At 39.6% G+C, this 22,114-nt stretch overlaps 1 protein-coding gene across 2 annotated transcripts in view; it reads right to left on the minus strand.

Moving 5' to 3' along the window:
* Nucleotides 1-2,364: 2,364 nt before the first annotated feature.
* HAPLN1 (hyaluronan and proteoglycan link protein 1) overlaps nt 2,365-22,114 on the minus strand; it is a 61,600-nt gene continuing 41,850 nt past the window's right edge. For both annotated transcript variants that reach the window (XM_080973032.1, XM_080973033.1), the window contains 3 exons: nt 14,779-15,147; nt 8,091-8,393; nt 2,365-5,788 (listed from right to left, as the gene is read on the minus strand). In XM_080973032.1, the coding sequence (XP_080829158.1) occupies nt 5,499-5,788; nt 8,091-8,393; nt 14,779-15,147 (962 nt within the window). In that variant the 3' untranslated portion in view covers nt 2,365-5,498. The remainder of the gene's footprint in view (nt 5,789-8,090; nt 8,394-14,778; nt 15,148-22,114) is intronic.

Here is a 22,114-nt window from a genome sequence, read left to right on the forward strand (position 1 = left end):
AGTGACACAGATAGAGATTTATTTACGAATAAAAGAGACGCTTTGCTTATAAAGAAAGAAGTTCTCATTTTGAAAAGATCAACATGATTTAATTGTTGCCATACGAGGGGACATTAAAATTCAGATACATTGTGAAAATACAATAAAATGACACAGTGCATTAATTCATTTCTTATTATGATCGAGGGTGGTTTCTTTCTTTCCAAGAACAGTAGCACCGACATAAAACCAGTTCTTAAGCATTCCCTTCAGACACTGTTGAAGCACCATTTCCTCATAGAAGAATGCTCTGCAAGTCCCAGTAATGCTGTAAAGCTTATGTATTAATATTCATATTAGCAACTATATAAAAAAAATCATTTCTGCTTACATTGTATTGATTTTCTTTGCGAGCTTACATTTTATTATTTTCCCACCTAACTCCTTACAATGTAAGAAGTTATTTTCTGCAGCCTTATATACCAGCACTATGACATCACTTGGGATCCGAAACTACTCTTACTTCAGTTAGAATATATGAGAGAAAATGAATGCATCAGGTCTTTAATAATGTAGGCACAGAAACCGATTTGAATTGGGTGCAATGCTGGAAAGCTGCTGCAACTGTATCTAAATGTAGAGCTCAAATGAAATTGACCTTAATTGTTTTGGAAAGGCTTACTCTTGCCTTGTCTCTTTGCCACATTTTAATATTTCTCTGGTGCTGCACTGGTTTGCTTGGATGCCACCCTCAAAATCATGGTTCTACACATGCCATGTTCAGGGATGTGCTAATAGCTTGAGGGAAAGCCTTCTTGTTATGGGCATACACTAGAGTTACCTTCAGTGTGTCCTGATATATTGGCTTAGGATTTGGTCGCCTTTAGGATTTGGGTGCTGCTAAGGTGCTGTTAGGTTATCAGATCCTACATACAGCTGATTTTGGCTAGACTCAAATTTCAGATGGTGGGATTCATCAAACAGACCCTATCAGTGGAATCCCTGTGCAAAAGCCTTCACTTACATAACATGACATCCCTCTCACTCCTCCTCCTATGTGCCTCTACACTGAAATTAGATCAGTGGGGTTGGGGAATCCAACTGAAATCCCCAGTTGCACATGGGAGAATGGGGGATCATTCCATCTGTCAGGCTACGATGCTTGTGCAGATAGAATACTTGAAATAATGCGATGTTGAATTCCACCAAGACGGCCCATGTTTTTCAAAGTGTTTTATCTCAATATTGGAAGAAATTGTTCAGATCAGGTTATCCTATGCTAAAAATTAAAATGAGTGAAGCTTTTTTAAAAAGAGCTGAACTCAGAAATCCAGATTCCCCAAGAGTCTAGGTTGTTTTGTTTTTTAATGTGGGATTGTATCATTTTAGAATTCAGGTAGTGGATCAGTGTTTGAATGTAAGTAAGAAATATGCAGACTCAAAAGCCGTCATGTTAGAACCATAATATTATATCAGTCTACATCATAATCTTTGACATTCTAGCTTTCCACGGACAGGGCATTACTGACAATTCAGAGTATTCATACATGTAATCCCCACAAGCATTCTAAGGTGGTACAAGCCAGCAGGTGTAATTTGTTCCTGAATGCACACATCAATGTGTGTGGTCAGCTCTTGGGAGAGACACACAGAATATCATTCAATGTAATTTGCTTTCTCTAAGCCTTTAAAAAAGAAATTCCTCTAAGTACATGGGAGCTAAGGTACTGTGTGTGCAAATGATTGTTTAAAAAATGTGTTGATGTTCCTTCTAGTTAAAGAATTTGATAGACTTGGGGTTTTTGTTTTGTTAAAGTATTTTAAAGCACACAGAAATGCCCACCCATTAACTTAAGTTAAACAGAGTTTCTGGTTAATGTTTTGGCGTACTCAATCTCATTATGAAATAAAAGGGTTGCACTGCTGTCCGAGTGATCTCTTTCTCCCTATATGTGTTTCTCAACTGATAATTAAGGGCATCAAGGAGCTTAAAATAGCTGTATTTTTTCATCAGATACAAAGCAAAAGCAATGTGTAGTTTTGACGTACACAATCACTAGTACACATGGCTTACCTTCAGAAGAAAACGAAAAACCCCAAACCCTAATATGAACAAGTGGCAGAATGGAAAGCAGTGTTGAGAGCAAATTGAACCAAGTCCAAAAATCCATAACAAAAGGATGGGGATAAAATTATTCTTCAGTGCAATCCCATGACCATAACCAGATAAATCAGCACCACAAAATCGAGGGTAAAAGTTGTAGAGGGGATTTTAAATTAATCTCCAATACAATTACACTGTAAGTCCATTCTAGATATACTGACTCTCAAGAAAATTAAGCAATTTCATTCACCTTATTCTTTTACACATGTTAACATTTTCAATTCTTTTTTTTTTAAAAAAAGATATTTTCAAATTCATGCAAAGATGCATTTGGTATTATGAGTTTGTTTGGAACCATAATATATCACAACTCTAATACACTCATACCGCATAACCTAGTTAATAGATCTTTCAGCTCATGAGGAAACTGATTTATTTATTTTTAAAAAACTGCACAGAAATATTTGTGAAAGCATATCAGTTGTGCTACACTACAGAATATAATTGCATTTAAATGTGATCAAGCATGGTTCCAAGGAAAGAGTAGTATATGCCCTTTGTCTTAACAGTAAACTGATGAATGTCATTTTTTTAAAACAACCATTGTTTGGTTCTGATAGCTTGGATTATTATTCTATGTATTCTATGTAACCTTTGCAAAGGTTAACCTTGCATTCTTTACAAATAAAAGTGCCTCACAGCTCAATCCTATAATATCAACTCAAAAAGTGAATCCCAGTTAGTTAAATGGGTCTTACTTCCAGTTAAGTAGATATAGGATTACAGCCTCAGGGTGCTAAAAAAGGCAGAGTGCAGTGTAGCAACTGCTGAAATATATATTTTCCTTTATCCAATGGAAAACTTTCTCACTCCCATTTTCTTTAGATCAGACTTTCCCAACCTGGTGCCCTCTATATATTTTAGACTACAAATCCCAACTGTGCAAGCTGGGACTGATGGGGGTTGTAGTGGCTGCTTTAGACTATAAACTCTTATCCCATTAGTTCTTAGCTTCTCATATTTTTGCTGCATGTTCCTGAAAAGGAAAACATATTAGGCAGGATGCGAAACAAATTTTCCGTTTCTTTCTTCTCCTTTCTTCTTTAGTGATTATCTCTTTTTTTCATTTCTCTTCCTCCATATATCCCATTGTTGCCCTCTCCCCCTTCTTCCTAACATCTTGGGCCAGATTACAGAAACCTTCAAAAGTCAAACTTTCTAAACACAAATTGATGAATGAATTGCAGCTGCTCTTCCACTCAGTAAATTCTTTGGATGCTTACAACATTTCTCCCAGATTTTGGGGTTCCAAATTATATCTGATCTTGCTTACAGAGTGTCACCAATGCATTAGTGACCCACCATTCTGTTTTATTTCCAGACTATGTTCAAGACTCTGCATGGGTACAGATCCTCTGCAGTCTTAAAGTGAGCACCAGAACATCTGCAAGTTGATTAAAACTGCACAACAAGGAATCTTGAGACAATTGCACTATGTTTTAATCAATGCATGCACATGCCCTTTCCTTTGATTTTCTTCCTCCTCCTCATATTTTAGTTATAAACCACGTAAGATTGCCCTGAGCTGATTACATTGGCACCAACTAGCACTTGACATTCTATGCCTCCTATTGAAAAAATGGCCCATGTGGGACACAATCAGTACATCTGGTCCCTTCAAATAAACCAGTAAAGATTACAATCAGTTGACTACATTGCTCACAAGTATTTGAATGCTGTGATATGTATATCAAAGCACAGGCATATATTATAAGGCTACCTTGCATGGCAAATAAGAAACCATGCTTGATATACAAGCATGAAGCCTCTGTAACTATTGAAAAATTGATTCACTGTCAACTGTCCAGCTAGTTGGGCTGAAATCCTAAACCTGCTTATCTGGGAATAACTGGAATGGGATTTACTTTTCAGTAGACATGTTTAGAATTGTACTTTAAGTTCCATTGAAGGCCATGGGACTTCAGTTAATCATGACTAACTTTTCCCATTAGTTTCAACTGAACTAATTTTTGTCTTCTAGGCAGGACTGCCCACCCTGTTGCATTTGTTGCTCTTTTAATGCTTTCCCTCAGGAATATCATGTAATAGGTAACTTTTCCTGGGTTCTGTAGCAGGGGTTAATATCCCATAATTGGAATACTGATCAGCTGGAGAGTCAGAAATAAGTATCTGGGTGAAGTAGATAACATTCTTCCTGATCATTTGTGGGCATGGGGATTCTTTGCTCCTTTACTTCAGTGGAGAGACAGCACCATATGCATGACATTACCATGAGTGGGGAAATGCAAAGAAAAACTACATTCGCAAATTGGAATGTACATGGGGAACTGATTACAGAAATATCTTCCCCTTTCATAATTGGGATCAGAGGTTTTTTTTCTTTTGTAATCATAGAGTGGATAAATATGTTTCAAGATTCATTCAAATGTTTGTCTTTCACATGTATAACTAAGAAAGAAATATTAAATATTTAAATGCTTCATTTATAAAGACAATACTATTTTAAAAGCTAACATGAATCAAGCTGCTAAATTTCAGACATTTGTGTTTCTTTCTGTCCAGCAGTTCATTTATATATAACTGCCCTGAGTAAATGCTGCTTAGGAAAATGGCCTTTAGAGTTAAAAAAAGAAAAGAAAAAGAAATCCTCTCCGTAAAGCTACTCAAAGGTAATGCAATAAATCTCAGGCATATTTAGTTTGCATTAAGAAGAAGGTAGGGCCCATCCTTTAATTATTCATACACACATTATCTACTACATACACAATAAGACTGGGAATGACGTTCAGAAGATTTAGCTGTGCTTGTTGGAATGTTATGAGATTATTGAGCAGGTTTTGATAAAAGGCAGGGTTTTAAATAGTGAAGCAGTTCTCATATTGCAGACTTCAAAAAGCACTGTCACTTTAACTCGTGTTCACATCTTTGTATTTAACTGCTCGCAAAACCACATGGCAGTCAAGGAAAGATTAATGTAGTTCAGACCTGCAGATCTCATTATTCTATTTTAACATGATGCAAATATGTAAACTCGGAAAGGTGTCTGCTTTGAGTAGCCTTACATTCCTTAACTTAAGTCCTAGCAATCATCAAGCTATTGCATGCCCCATTCATGAAAAAATATGCTTTGTTGTAATGACGTAGCTTAAACAGTTACACTTCAAGCACTTCCTTACCTAGAGCTTCCTTTAAATTATATTAATTTAAAATATCTATTGAATGATAGTTTTTTTAAAAAATAACCAAAACAAATTAATAGGTTGGTGTTTTTTTTATGAAAATGACTCTTTACAGTAAGTAAAAAAGATTTATCACAGTTTTGGTAACTTGCATGAGTTCGTTGAAACAAAATCCTTCACATGATGGATCGGATGTTGTTGTGCTCTAGGGACATTCACTGGTATGACCTAAAGCAGTAGACACCATAGAGCTTGTGCTTTTTATCGGGAAAGCCCACAAAGCGGACTGCTGCTTCAGTAGGACTGCAGCGTTTCCTTGGCCTAGAGATGGGGTAGCGGACGCTGCCATCAGCCAGCCAGCCGGCATCACAGCGGTCATATCCCAGGAGTTTCCAGGCTGCAAACATTTGGCCTACTTTAGCAATCTGTGCACCATCTTTGAGGCAGGCATGCACTGCTTCGTCGTAGGTCAGCTTGGTTGGGTGTATTAGGTAGTAAAAACGGCCTAATGAAAGCAGAGAAAATATCAAGAACAAGATAAAGTTATAATACGTTTTCTTTACAGTTCTTTAAAGCAATCACTGTTGAGCAATGAAGTTAAAATTACAGTTCTCTTTTTATAGAAAAATTACTTATTCAGTTGCCAGCTTTCAACAGATCTCACTATATAATCTTGAAGTGACTACTGTTGTTTGTGTAAGAGCGGTTGCACAATGCCTCTCATTAATAGTGCTGGACATTACATTGCCTTTTGATAAACAGTGGGGTTGTATTTACCTATAGCCACAAACCAGAAGCTTGTGTTGATATTAAGTGATGCACCATGTACTGAAGTTTTTAAAAAAATGAAATATGGCATGAACCATGAAGGTTACAAAATGTCTATATTACACAGCAAAAACTGCATTACCATAAATATGAACACATTTATTTATTATACCATGAGCTTCCTTGGACCAAGGCTAACTTTATCATTAACTGGAGTGAAATCTCAATTCACTTCATGCATTTGATAAAACCGTGCCATAATAAATACATTTGTTAGTCTTTAAGTGACACAGGACTCTGTTAATATTGCTGCAACAGACATGGGGCCCATGCTGCAATTTCCAGGCACAAGCCCAGACTTTAAGGTTCCGTGCCCAGCTCTCCTTCAATTAATGCTTCGCCTTTTAAAAATCCTTCTTGGGTGCGGATTAGGAAACTACACAATCCCTTTCTTCAATTGACTTTTAGGGTATGGAGGAGATTGTGTTCACATTTAGTTCTGTCTACAACCCCTTTAATTCCTATACCGGACCACCCATCCTTTAGCCTTACGGATGGAAGGCAGCAGAAGTTTATAGAATTAATGATATTCTTTCTAATAGTCTTCCTGTTTCCATGTCTGTGCATAAGTTGGTTTTTTTTAATTGCGATGCTAAGGAAGCAGTTTGTTCTATTACATAATGCAAGCATGCTCACACATCTGCACATGAAGAAGGGGCATGAAGGAACCAGACCTTACAGAGTAAAATGAATTTTCATTGCAATTATTCAAAGGCTGACTAGCCCTTTTTCATGCCTGGTTGTTTGTTTATTATTTATCCGCTTTTCTACAAACTGCATAAAACTGCTTACATGGCACAGGATTTATTTGCATTAACTTAACCATCCCCTTCTGGAATAATTTAGCTGGATCTGGATCAGGTAAACATTTGCACAATGTTTTAACTCTGGTTTTGAAGACTATTTGTTTTGGAAAAGCAAACTCAGGATTGCTCAAAGCAAGAGAAGTATTTGCTCTTTGCATGTTTTAGGGCAAATAAATTTAATTGTCAATACCCAGAGCGTGCGTAAGCAGAGAATGTGAGCATCTCTGAGCTCGCAGGCTACAGGCCAAACATCTGCTCCCCAACATGCATACAAGTTAAGACATATGGGAGAGGCCCATGTTTGAGGAACACAAGACAGTCCAAGTTGTTGCTGAAGAGGGAAGTCTGTTGTGTGATGGTCCTCCCCTCCCCTCCTAAACAGACCAGTGATTTCCAGGCTATATAGAGCAATTCAGTTGACTTTGCAAGTTCATTTATGATTGTGCTCTAGCACTGGACAAAAAACACAGCTACCCTTTAATTCACACCACACCCCTGAAATTTGAGCTGAAGGTTCTCATTAGGATGGAAATATTTCAATAAAATAAAATAAAATGGTATCAGATCATACTATTTATCCACCAAGCCCAGTATTGTTGAACCTCACTGGCACTGTTTCTCATGAAAAACTACACACTACAATTAATGCATAGTGTGTGACTGTGCCTCTTGTTCTCCTTAAATTAATTACAGATTATTTGATTGTTATCAGGATTGAAGCATGCAGGGAGTGGAGGCTTACTCCTTCTCTCTCCAGCTGCATCCCCCACCCTGAGAAACACCCTCCCATAGGCTAGGAGGCTTAGCAAAAAAAGTTATCAATGGTGGCAACCCTCCCTTCCCTGCATGTTGCCATGCCAATAACAACTGGAGCCCTCTACAGCTGTAATTAATTTAAGAAAAATTACAGGCATAACTGTGCAGTGTGTATTAACCATAACACAGAACTTGACCCTCAGGGTCTCCAGCAGAGGCCTTTCCCACCAAACATTACCTGATCATTTTAACCAGAGATGCCAGAGAGTGAACCTGTGACCTTCTGCATGCGAAACATGTGTTCTACCAGTGAGCTATGATCCTTTCCCAAAATGAGTAATAAATTGTTCCGGCTTGTCATTCTTTCCCCCTAAAGCACCAATGGGCCCCTTTGAAAAGGGAGTCAAAATTCCTTACCATTAAAATGGGATGTAAAACAGAAGACATCGTATCTACTTTGATCTTTATTTGAGAAGCCATAATTCCGGATTCCAGGCACTGTATTCTTCCCACCGCAAGGCTCCCTGGGATGCGTAATGGGATATTGCACTGACCCGTCGCTGAGCCAGCCAGCATTGCACCAGTCCAGGCCTGCTCTCCACGCATCGTACAATTGGTCAAACGAAGCGATAACTGCATCTTGGTCCAGGCAGGCTTGCTGAGCCTCGTGGAAGTTTAAGTTGTAACGACCCAGTCGTGGGAAGTAAGGGAAAACAATGCCTGAGAGAGAAAATAAAATAGAAGTGGGTGAAATGAATGGTTTAATGATAATTTTAAACATGTGTGTGTTCACACATGAATATCATCAGAAGAGGTGCAAGGAACATTTGCTGGAAGTGTGGGGTTATGGTGGTGAGAGAGTTACATGTATATGATGCCAAAAGAGCAACCTGTTAAGTTTTATATCTGGAGATATTGGCTGTCAGCGAATGAGCTGTTTAGTCTGAGAGTTCTGCCTGTCTCCGCAGACAGAAGGCTTCTCTCTCAGACAGAATCACACCCTTTCCTGTTGGAATGCCACCAATCCCGCATGCTATTCTCAAGTGTGGGCCATCACCAATTAGAAACATTACCCTCATTGATCAGTTCTATTCTCCACAGAGCAAGCATACCAAAATGGAGAAACCTAGGGAATATCCAGAAGAGCAAAGGAAATCAAGTTGGCAGAGGGACTGCTTCATTTAGACGACGACAACAACAACAATATATGGAGAACTGGGCAAACATGTTCTTTGGTATGGGTCATAATGAACAGTTATCACATAAAGCATTGTTTCATGTTGCACCTTTCAGACCATCTCTATGGAGCAAATATATCAGTGGTTGTTAGCTCTGATACTGTAGCTACATGAAACCTGTATCTCTGAACAGCAACTGGATGTCTTGGTTCACACATCACACACTAAAGTAAACAATGGCTTAGCCCCAAGGCATGTGCATGTGTGCTCCCAGCTTATGGCTCTGTGACCATTCTGCTGCTGGGTTAGCATCAAAGGTAGGTTAGATGGAGAATGATTACTTGGGTTTTTCCCTCCACTGTGACCTTAAACTGTTTTTATGAAGATTTATTGAGGGAAGTCAACGCCAGATGCTGGTGGGGAAGCCCTTTTTGGAGTTTCCTAGCTGAACAGGGGAGTGAAGCACTCTTCAGTACAAGGGGCAGGATTCAGCTAGCAAGTCCCATCTGTGGAAGCGCTGCAGAAGGGCTTCTGCTTGCTCAGTGGGGCTTTCCCTTACTCTTCTACGCCTACATATGCACACCCTGCAAACCATACTCCCCCCCACCTTAAATTGGCTCGGGGGTCAGGGGTTGAAAATAGACAGGATCGTTCCATCTGGCAAGCCAAAATGCTTGTCCTGGAGAAACGATCGCCTCAGTGCAATGTTGAATTCCTGCCAAGGTCCTGAACTAAATGGACCTTTCCACCTGATCCAGAATTTTTTGAATGTTCTTATAGTCTCAGTATTAGGGCAGGTTCTTATGTCAAATGCACAGCAGTGCATTGTGGGAATGCAGAGAACAATCTAAAACAAATACACATGAAGTCCCTCCCCTTGAGAATAATTTAGAATAAACTAAAGTGCAAAGAGTTAGAAAGGAAAAATACATTGCTAACTAACTCTGTGCCCATATTCTAAACGGTACAGTGGGAACAAGGCATTCATATTTACACAGTAACTGTTTAAAATTTTCTAGTTATATTTTTGTAAAGCATAGTTAGTTCATATTCAGGGCTAAAAGCCAAACTGGCATCTTTCCCAAGTAAACAGGTCTGCAGCATTTCTGTGAAAGATACCTTCCTCCACTTCCTTCTTTAAAGGAAAAATTAATTCAAACTGAAAGCAGAGCCTATGTACTGGAATCAATGTCTACATTTAAAAATTCTGCCTATTTTTCTGAAGATGCTCAAATTAAAACAAAGCCTATTTCTGTATTTACAAAGTGTATTTGTTTATTTACAATATTCCTTATTCTATGCCCTTAATATGGCATCTGAAATTATGTACAATTAAAAATTAAACTGTAAAAACATGTATCAATAATAAGACATTTTAAGACCTAGCAACACATATTAAAACTTGCAACAACCCAGAAAGGAAGCCAGGGCAGCTGAACCAAAAATAGAAGGGAAATGTTAGGTGTCACTCAGTCCTGTTAAAAAAAGAGTCACAGCATTCTGTGCCAGCTGAAGCTTTCAAACCATCCTTGGAGAACTACTGAAACATGGGATGACAAAGATAAATCCAGTGCCTGGGCTCTCACTTGTGGGGTGCCTCAGGGTTCCATCCTCTCCCCCATGCTTTTTAACATCTATATGAAGCCACTGCAAGAGATCACCAGGGGGGTTGGCTTGGGTGTTCATCAGTATGCGGATGATACCCAGCTCTACCTCTCTTTTAAATTAGAACCAATGAAGGCGGTGAATGTGTCCTGTGTGAGTGCCTGGAGGTGGTTGGAGGATAGAGGATGGAGGATGGATGGCGACTAACAGATTGAGGGTGAATCCTGAGAAGACAGAAGTACTGTTTTGGGCGGACAGGGGGCAGGCAGGTGTGTGGGACTCCCTGGTCCTGAATGGGGTACCTGTGCCCCTGAAGGACCAGGAGCACAGCCTGGGAGTAATTTTAGACTCATAGCTGTCCATGGAGGTGGAACTAAAAAGGGACTCTCTACTGAACGTAACAACCAGGATGGTTTGTAGGGAAGGAGGTGATCTTTCAGATTTTGGGGGGCCTAAATAATTTGAGAGTTTAAACATTACTGTAAGCATCTTGAATTGGGCCTGGAAATTTGGCCTGGCACCTAATGGAGTTCTTTTAGAATAGGGGTGATATGGGTTCTAATAGCAGCACCAGCTGGTAATCTGGCCACTGTATTTTGGACCAACTGAAATTGTTGAGTCTTCTTCAAGTACGCCTCTAAGGTACTAAGGCTCAAAAGGTGATTATTTAGAGCAGTATTTCAAAGGGAAGAAATGGATAAATAAGATATATTGGGTATAACTTATTCATCTATAAAATGCAAACATTTCCCCATCTGCTGTTGTCACTTGATGTTTCTGGTCATCCAGTGTATTGTACAAAAAACCACTTATTGCAGTTGTTCAGCACAGTGTTGATGTTAATGATCTAGCATTCTTAAATGTGTGCTTTTTTAAAAAATAAGCTGAGTCTCTCTGACAATGAAGTGCTATTAGGTACCACTGGAGAGCAATATCTAACATCTGCTTTTCACTATAGAATGAATATTGGTCTACTAAGCCAAAGACTTAGCTAATAAATATTCATGCGCCCTATCCAAAGCTCTGCCAAAATCTGAATGCTGAGGAACACTTCTCTTCAGCTTGGAAGACCCAGCCAACAGAAAAGGCTATTTTTCCCATAGTCATGTAATTCTATCTTTCTCTCATTTGGAGGCTCAGGTTACCAGCTGCATACAGTGACATCCATTTACTTCTTCCAAAATACTGGCAGAAGATATTCTGGAGCAAAGAACAGTCACGTAGAGACGTTTGATATCCACTTAACATTGATTCCTGCATTCTGAGAAGCCTGTGTTGTGGAAATCAATATGCTTTGATAGATACCATTTTCTAAGGACAAATTTTAGATTTAGGATTTTAACTGTGACAGTTGCAAAGGATGCTGGAGTTGCTGAGTTAACACTGCAGTCAATTATCAGTTTTAAGAATAACGGGTCTGTATTTACAGAGAGACTTAAATTTCCTGTACCATAAGTCCCCATGGAAAAAAAGAGGCTAGCCTCAGCCAGAGTAAAGAAATTGGCTTCCTTTGGTGCTAGTCTAAACAAAAATGTCAGACTTCTCATAGCCAGAGTCAACATGGGATACAGTAGAGCTTGCTGCAGTCCACCATAGTGTAACCATCTTAACCTGGCATGCATATTTGCCTAACAAGCATTTTTCCAATTGATGTTACTGTAATACTGTGATTTTTTAAAAATCTCACACCATAATTCATTGCTCTCCCACAGCTGCATTCAGGAAGCAAGGTCAGGAAAAGAGGAAACTGCCTTAGAGTCAGATCATTGGTCAATCCCGGGCATTCTCCACCAATTGGCAGGAGCTCATCTTTCCCAGCCCTTCCTGAGGATGTTAGGGCTTGGTTCCATGACCTTCTGTATGAAATGCATGTGCTATTCTGGTGACCTAAACCCCTTAAAACTATTTGTCCAGTGTCATCTACCCTGACTGGTAGCAGCTCTGCACAGTCTCTAGCAGATTTCTGTCACTTTAGTGCTACATCATTCTCTTAGCTGGAGATGCCAAGGACTGAACCAGAGACCTTCGGAATGATAAGCATGTGCCCCAACTCTAAGATATGATCCCTCCTTCTCCAAGGTTCTCCCATCCCAGAACAAACTTTGAAGTTTTATTAGTGCTGTATCTACAAGATCCCGCCCCCCTCATTGATATGATAACTATATGTTGTTGGACTACAGCTCGCATCAGCCCCATCTAGCATGGCCTCGTCAAGAATGGTGGAAACAGTGGTCCAACACCATTTGGAGGGCACCACAATGGCTTTACTTGCAGGGCTATCCCAGGGAATCCACAAATTCAGGGAATTCGGGGAATTCGCAAAGCCAGGATCTATAAAGCAGCTTACAAACAAAAAAATTAGCACCAGGAGAAGGAAGCCCCTTGAAACAGAGAGTAGATGTCATTGTTATGACAAATATGGTTTCTGAGTGAAGTTACATACAAATGAAAAACTGTTTTGTCCAGCTTTGAGACATTCCTGGAAATAAATGTTTTTGTCAATCTGCCAAGCATCATCCAATAAGACCATTATCTAGGGACAACTGTCTTATTGATTCACAGTTTCATCAGCGGTTACACTTGTTCCATCAGGCAACTGAAGACTGTGTGCAAGTGTCATGTAGGAAAGAAACTCAATTGTTCTAAAAGAAAGATAATGCTTTGCTGAATTGTTCTAAAGGGACTCTTTTGCATTTTCAAGTGTAAATTTCCATAACCATGGCAAGAAGTTAAACATTCCTGTAGAATGTAAAGAGAAGAGAGGAAAGTATGATTGCCATATAATTGAATGAGGCCCTTTTTTCTAGATCAAACCAGATATATATATATATATATATATATATATATATATATATATGCTTTTTTATAAACCTATGGTCATTTTTATCTCAAATATGGTGACTTCAGCTGCAAGCCTTAGGAGAAATGTGGTTTGATTGTCTCATTTAATATCCTACCTGGCTCTACCAGCAGGGCAGAAGGAATTTATGGGCTTTGGATTTTTAAATCTTTTAGAAATTGTAGGTAATGGGGAGGGTAAGGTCTAAGCATGCTCAAAAGCATGTCTAAATAATGCTGTGGTTTGGGGGCATGGCAGGGGTCTAAGAGAGCTTAAAATTCTTAGAAGCCCACCAGCTTCCATCTCATTCCTTTTTGGGGCTTTTGCAGCCTTAGTCTCTTTTGGAAGGGACACAAAGTAAAACACAGAGATAAATATGAATGGATACCAGAACAGGACTGAAAAAGTAATTTTTTAAAAGCATTATATAGAGAAGCCATTTGTGCACAATCGTGTATTCTTCAATGTCAGTTATGTGGCAACTTAAACGTGTTTATGGCTTGAACACACCTTGTTGCAGCTGGTGGACCAGATAGATACAAAGTGAGAGAAATAACTCACTTTCCTGTAATTGCTGAGTTCACCACACAAATCAAAAGACACTCCCTTAAAAATGAACTTGATTTCATCACAGACAAATCCAAAACTATTACTAAAATGATTTATAACTAACTTGTGTTGACAGAACAGAAAATGAAATGTGCCACAACATTAACATGTACAGAGAACTTGTAGCTGCTTAAATTCCTTGTGGGTTTGTGTGTGTGTGTGTTTTCTGTTTCTTTAAAGACAACAGATAATTTCATGGCTAAATAAAACAAGTCACCTTAATTTCATGTCAACTTTTAGTGGATATTTGTTTATTTATTTATTTATTTATTGGGAAGCAGATTCAAAGTTAATATTTTCTAAGAGAAAAAAAAATAAAATCAGAATGGCAGACATGTTAGCCTGCAAACTGCAAGACAGAGAATGTTGTGGCACTTGCAAAATTACCTGGATTGTTGCAGCATGAATATTTGTACATAATGGCATACATCAAATGCATCCCTACAAAATCTCTTGCTGCATTAGATCTAAGCCAGTTAATGAAAGTGACATAACCTTGCTTGACTAAGAACCAAACTGCATGTGATGTAGTTCATGATATCTGCCCTTGCAGATATTATTTCTGAAGTAGGTAGTTCAGGGCTCTTGATATACATTGGCACACTGGTGTGGAAGTAGGGGGATTTAGCAGCAGTTAAAGTTGTAAATTTTCTAAAGAGCTCTATGTATGTAAGCTGTGAAACATTGTCTCCAAAAGGTGTGACTGTCATCTTCATTGTATAGCTTTCACCATAAGCTGAAGGCACACATATATCTGATTTTGATATTGTATTTTATATTATGTTGTATTTTTAACCTGCCCCGGGACCTTAATGGTGAAAGGTAGATAAGAAATATGACAACAACAACAACCAGCAATTCCAGGACTACTTGCCTTCTAAGTCCAGAGATACGACAGTTGTGTCATCTTCTAAACCTTCAATCACTTCACATTTGTATTTCCCATAATCCTCCAGCATTATATTTGTGATTACAAGGGAGGCATCGTTTTCAGTGCTTTTCTTCAGGAAAACTCTTCCTTGGTAATTCCCATAGCTCTTTTTGTGATATCCCATTTCAACATAGACATCCACTTCCTTGAGGTAATCTGAGGTGAGTTTGGTCCACTTGACCCGAATTTTATGGGATCCCGAGTCAGATGATCCATGGTCACGATAAAATTTACATGGCAGTGTGACATTGCCACCCCGTTGTGAGAAGATTTTTGTTTGATCTGCTTCCACAAGGAGGCGAGGTCCATTTTCTGATCACATATTTGGAAGAAAAGAAACAATGATTAGTTTGGCATTCCATCCTACATTTCACAAATTTAAAAGGCGGCATTCCTGTGCATGGTTGTGGGGGTGGGGTGTAGGGTGGGCAGCCTATGATCTTTCCAAGCATTGTTAGACTTCAGTTCCCATGAGCCTCAGTCAGCAAGGTCATTGATCAGGGATGATGGCAGTTGTCATTCATTAATATCTGGAGAGCTACAGAGAGCCACTCATGGTCTAGGAACATACATGCCAGCTGCACAATACTGGGGATAGCAGATTCCAGACTCAGATATGTCATGAAGATAAAGTGGAAACTAAATGTGTGTGCAGGCAGATGGTTCCAAATGACTAAAGCAGTGAGGCAAGCCACACATTACACAGCAAGCCAAATACAAAAGTCCTTTAAAAACAAACAAACCACTATACTGTGCTTATACTATTTAGGCATTGATCTCCCTTTACATCTGAGTAAACTGAGGCACAGCAATGTGACTAGTGAATACATGACACAAATGCTTCAGCATGATAACACATAGTAATAAAGAAAACATCTCAGAGAACTTCTCATTTGTAGTCAAAGAAGTCCCATTCAGGGTTTCCTACTGAGAATTCCTCCCCCTCTCTATACAAATGACAGTCCTTAACCTTTAATTAAGGGGCAATTACAAGTGTAGATAAAATGGCCTATCCAAAACAATTTGTCTTTTCCAAGTGGTCTGCATTAGCAGTAGATCACCATCTAGGGTGCTGTATTAGGCTCAAGGACATGGACTTTTAAATCAACTTTTTGTACATAGCATGCAAAGGCACAGAACTCTTATGCTTTGTTCAATTGCTTGCTTATATTTAGAGCTTAATGTAAAACAATATAGTCCTATGAGAAATACTGACTATCACTCTAACCTTGCATAAAATTAAATTTTTGATGGTATAAAGTAAAGTGCATTTACAGTGGTGCCTCGCAAGACGAAAAGAATCCATTCCGCGAGTCTCTTCGTCTTGCGGGTTTTTTCGTCTTGCGAAGCAAGCCCATTAGCGGATTAGTGCTACAGTATTAGCGGCTTAGCGGGCTTAGCGGATCAGCTGATAAGCGGCTTAGCGATCAGCTGTTAAGCGGCTTAACGATCAGCTGTTAAGCGGCTTAGCCGATCAGCTGATAAGCGGTTTAGCGGCTTGGGAAAAAGGGGGGGGAAGGAAAAAACCCCCGCAGGAACTCGCAAGACATTTTCGTCTTGCGAAGCAAGCACATAGGAAATTCGTTTTGCGAAGCACCTCCAAAACGGAAAACCCTTTCGTCTAGCGGGTTTTCCGTCTTGCGAGGCATTCGTCTTGCGGGGCACCACTGTATATGGAGTGCATTTATATGAAGCTTGCTTTTTCATCCAAATTTAATGGCTCCAATTCATTGACAAAGTTTTGGGTGGCTAAGCAAGGAAGGTGTCCTCCACCACTGAGTTCGGAAGGAGAAAGACCATTGTATGCCTACAGCACTTCCCCTGATACAAGCAGTAGCAGGACAGCAACGTGTCATTTCCATACATAGTTATCATATTATAATTACATAGTAAGTCTTCCACTGCCATGCATCTTGCAATCCTGATTTTTTTATATATGAACGTAATTTCATTGCTTGACACAGGACTAAAAGTGGTTTTGTGGGTAAGGGTCATAGCTCAGTGGCATAATATCTGCTCTAGGAAGCTTAGTTTGATCAGAATCGAGTATACACGTCCAGAGTTAATGCTAAATACATTACTTCTGATAAATGAGCACTGTAGCTGCTAAAGGGCCATGAAAATTTGTGTCCTGGGCTTTTTAGAGTGGTCTACCCACAACTATCTGAAACCCAAGGGGCACATTGGTTGCCAGATGTGTGCTTTCCCCCCATCTCTCCTAACCCACTACTTGGTTTTCATTATTTGGATTGATTTTATTAATGAAGAATAGACTAGAAATATTTTAAACAAACAAACAAAAATAAGTAAATGGGATCCTCTTTAACAAGGGTCCTGGTTGCGCACGGGCCCCTGACACAACCACCACCAGGTTGAAGTTGCTGGGCGTAGCCCAGGCCTTTTCGGTATGGCCCCACAATCACACCAGGCCGTTTGAGCCAATCAGTGCAGGTGGTGTGATTGGTGAGGGTCTATAAAAGTGGCAGTGTGATGTGGCTGAGGCACGGTTTGGCAGTTAGGCATTGGCTTAACGAAGTGTGTGGGAGGGGAGGTGCGGCCATCACCTGGCCCTCCATGAATAAGGGTAAAAGGAATCTGGGGGGTCCTGGATCTCATCCGAAGTCTGCTTGAGGGGCTAGGGCCATGCCAGGACCACAGGAACCCCGGGGTGAGCTTTGGTTGATATTCATCGGTGTTGCTCCCTAGTTTGGTGCTTACCCTTTCAGACTACCAGCCAGAGAGGCAGGAGACAGTCTGTTGTCAATGCCTAAGCCAATACCACTCACTTTTCTGTAATCAATAAAGTTGTGGCCTAAATTTTGCCCATTAACCTAAACCAAAATTGCATGTCAGTGTGAAGTTATTTACTTGGGAAAGGGCTTGGGGGCCTTGGGGTGCAACTATTTTGAAACACATCCAAAACAGACCCAATCAACAGATCTTTCTTCTGTTTCAAACTTCATGTATTGACAATTACTAGCATAGGATTTATTTATGCCTTATAACAGATTTCAAACTTTTGGTGACTGGCATGTCAACATGTTCAGAAGAGTTGGGCAATAGTTCTTTGCAAAAACCTTGGTAGTTTGTGAATCATGTTTCTGCCTTGGGGATAACAGTGGTATACCCAAAGCTGAAAATGACACAGCCCAGCTGGTAGAGTAACTCTCCTCCAGTGCCCTTTTGATCCCTGTTCTCTTACATATTTTGCAAAGAAAACAAAAACCCTGGCTGTAGATACAACTGTCTCTTAGCATTACATATACTGGGGAAGACAAGCCAGTGAATCATCACACATCCTCATGCTGTAAAAGAAATGGTGATCTCACTGCAGCCTGAAAATGGTTGAAAAGGAAGTGTTTTTTGTTAAGGAGGAAAAAGCACACACATGTGGCTCTCACATGTACCACTGAGAAACTGACTCCAGGAAAAAGTTTTTTAATTCAGGAGAGGGATGGGAAACATGTGGCGTTCCACATATTGTTTGACTACAGTTCGCATCAGCCCTAGCCAGCACGGGCAATGGTAAGGGATAATGGGCTTTATAGTCCAAACATCTGGAGAACAACAAGTTCCACATTCCCGATTTAGGACCTGGAGTGGGGAGGCATCTAAAGCTGGTAGTCACTTAAATAGTGTTCCATATTCAGTTACAGAGAGAGAGGCTAGAAATCTGCACACCAGATTAGCAAGGAAACAATAAAACAGCAGGAAAAGTATATTTGATGGGAATAAGGAATGAAAGCAACATGATATATGTCTGGGAATTAGACTACAAAGTGTTCAGACTGGTTTCAAAAAGATGAGCAATTCTGCAGTTCTTCATTCCTTGTACCCATGCATGCCCATGGATGACATGGGGTTTTTTGGTGGGGGGGAGAGAAGCAGAAGTCACATATATTTATTTACTGCTATACTTATAAAACAATTTGGGTTAATGAAATTTTTAGCATCTGAGGAAAAGACTGTGCTACAAGAAACGTGACAAATTAAAAGCTCCAGGGATTGCTGCTTTGCATAAAAAAAATTTCAACCCATATTTATGTTCGACGTATATAAAAGAGACAAGCTGATATGAAAACTGTCACACTTTGAGATAAGATATAAAGTTTCCCAAACACTTCTAGATTGTTGGTGGACAAATGATATGGGGCAAAAACTTTTAATAGTCTATACATGAAATGAATCTATATTTTTTATATAAACACTATGCTAGGTAATTGTAGTTTTCATTACAGTCCACATTTTCTTAAGATAAAGGAACCTTCCACATCCCTGAGACATCTAGACCTGCTGCATTTGGGAATAATCCTGTAGGGGGAAACAGAACGTTTCTCTCAGAAACTCTTGAGAGGGCATGTCTGACACAAGTTATGCACAATCCCATACATGTCTACCCTGAAGGTAAGTCTCACTGTTTATGAGGGTTTTACTCTCATGTAGATCTAAACCTTAAACTAGTTTAATGATAATTCCCTTTTACCATGGATTCCTAGAATTATTTGGGTGAAGTCATGAAAATTAAGCTTTTATAAAACTTACACATAAGTTTATAACATGCTTATGCTTTTTATCACTATTGTTTGACATATATAGACTAGTGCAGCCAAAGTACTTGGATTTTTGTTTATTATTTATTTTGGCTTCAGAAAGACAGCACCAGCATAAATCAGTAATTTTGATTGAATTCATTTGTGTACCAAGCTCAAAGATATATGACCATGTTAGCTATTTAATGAATGTTTATTTTCAACTGTCCTGCATATTGTGACTGTTATATTGAGCTCAGTTGGATCCTGAAATAATACTTATTCATCTGCAACAAAAACTTGCATTACTGAGAGGCAAATATTATCATAATATTTAAAGCTGCCTGGAAGTTTTTTTTTAGTTCTTGAACATGAACCGTTTTGGGTCCAATTGATTTTTGTGTGGCTAAAGTAATTACATTTGCTCAAATAAGTACATTAGTTAACATGGTTGCTGTTTGGGCTAAATTATCCAGGCATCACATTTTTGCATGAATGTACAATGCACTTTCTACCAAAAATTAGTCAACACCATCAATTATATTTTTATCTCATAATTCCACCAACATTTCAAGGTGGCATACATGATTCAACCTTTCCTCTCTTCTCATCCCCACAACAAGTAGTTATGCTGATAGTGGCTATCTGGGGATTTGAACCTGGGTCTTTCAGGTTAGAGGGACTTTAAACCACAGGTAAACAAAACTAAAGGTGAACATGCAGCAGGCTGGTGCACACTGCTGATATTGTGACTGCTTTGCTCCTCCTCCACTCCTGCTGCACGGTCAACTAAGCCATAGTCTGGCTTAGTGTTACATCCAAACCTGGGCTTGTGGTTTGTTTTCTTTGGACCATGAAAACTAAACCAAGAATAAACCTTGGATACTTCTCATGGTTTGTTTGAAGAAAGACATCACAAACCTGAGTTCAGATATAATGCTAAGTCAGGCTATGGCTAAGTTCCCAGAAGCATAGTAGGAGCAGAGAAGCACCTAAAAATTCAGCAGTGTGCACCAGTACTTTCATTTAACTATAGCTTAAAATGATGTGCAAACCATGCTAGGATTGGGAACAACTGATGCTGTCTGATAAAAAGCTGAACTTTCCTTAATATATAAAAAGTGTCCTGAAAATTGGGTCTAACAAAGTAAAATTGCATGATTCACCTTTCCACGCCCAATCTTCTCATTTGCTTGCAGAAGCTATTTTAATTTTTAATTTTTAAAAGACTGTGAGTTACTTGGGATCACAAATAAAACATGAAATAAAACAGAATAAATTGATCTTAAGTGGCGTACCCAATGACCCAGATGTATTTTCCCCATCTTAAATGAAGTTTATTCCCAGGTAAGTGTACCTGGTTCTCAAAGTCATTAAGGAGCATTTCTAGAGTCATTTTAATCTAGGCTGGAAATGGTTCCCCATAATGTTGACTCTAGGTGAAGGGGAGCTGAGAAGAGGTGGGTGCCAAAGAGGGGCAGATGAGTGCAGGGCAGGCAGAATTCTTAGCTTGCCACTGAAGCCTAAACCCAGTTAGTTGTTAGATGTGCCCTGGCTCAAAAGATGAGTTCAACATTGCTCTGGGGTTCTTCAAGTAGAGGACATCCTGTGTAGGACAAGTGAAGAGAGTGTGCTCATTGAAATGGATCACACAGTCCATTCACAGGTATTTCAAGTCTGGTGAGTGTGTGACACTCCATCACGTGTCTTGGTAAAGGCACACACTGGCAGGTTGTGTCTCTCCTGGAAAGTGCTAGTGCCTCCCTTGGGAGGCCAGCTTCACGGCTTTCAATTTTGTGGGGGTTTCTTTTGCCATGTTTCTGAACTGAGAATCTTTTGGTATCAGATGCCCAGTCAGCAAAATCATTTTATATTCATTTGGCTTCTTCAGTCTGCTTAGTTTATTTCTGTCTATGCTGCTATTCCTAAGCATATCAGACTTCCCTCCCCACTCGCCACATTATTGTTGTAAGGATTAATGCCAGATGGGGCCTCTGATACACAGTCTCTCATTAGCTGGAGATCTAGATGTCAGATGGAACAGACCGAGTTCAAATTAAACTGATCCTATCTGTAAATACAAATATAGACGGAAGAGGAAAGAAAGACATTGTATCCTTTAACTGTTTAACACATCCACAGTTTAGCAACTGCAAACTGTGTAAAATGGCAGACTGTTGTTGTTGTTTTAAAAATCTATCCCACCCATTTCTCCAAATGAACATTAACTAGGGGCTGCCATTGCTGCTCACTTTGCTTTGCTTGCCAACCCCATCTAACCCCAACCCCTACCCAAAACCCCCATCTCCTTACTCGTTGCCAAAGCCATCCTGTCCCCTCACTCCTTACCAAAGTTGTCTCCAACCCTTACAACTTGCCAACCTACATTCCCCTTAAAGCTTGCCAAAGTCCTCCCCCCCTTCCCCTTAGACGAGGAATGGAGAAACTTTTCTCATGGAAGGACCAGATCTTTATACCCCCTGTGCTGGGGGATTGGCAGCCAAACTGTCAATCACCTGATGCCACCATGATGCCATAGCCCTCTGTAGCAGGGATGTTTGCAAAGCCCTTTCACACACATACTACTTTACTTTCCAGCTGTGAAAGTTTGAAGAAGATGGATGGTGGTGGGAATGTCTGTTGGGATTGCTATATTAGCATTGGTTTCTGCAGCTGTTGGCATCCTGTTGACTTTGCAAGGTGAGAACTGGGTCATGACTATTTTATCTGGTCCTACTCATGCATAGTAG

Source organism: Podarcis pityusensis (genome assembly GCF_964106645.2).
Source record: "Podarcis pityusensis genome assembly, chromosome: 11".
In the NCBI taxonomy this organism is placed as follows: domain Eukaryota; kingdom Metazoa; phylum Chordata; class Lepidosauria; order Squamata; family Lacertidae; genus Podarcis; species Podarcis pityusensis.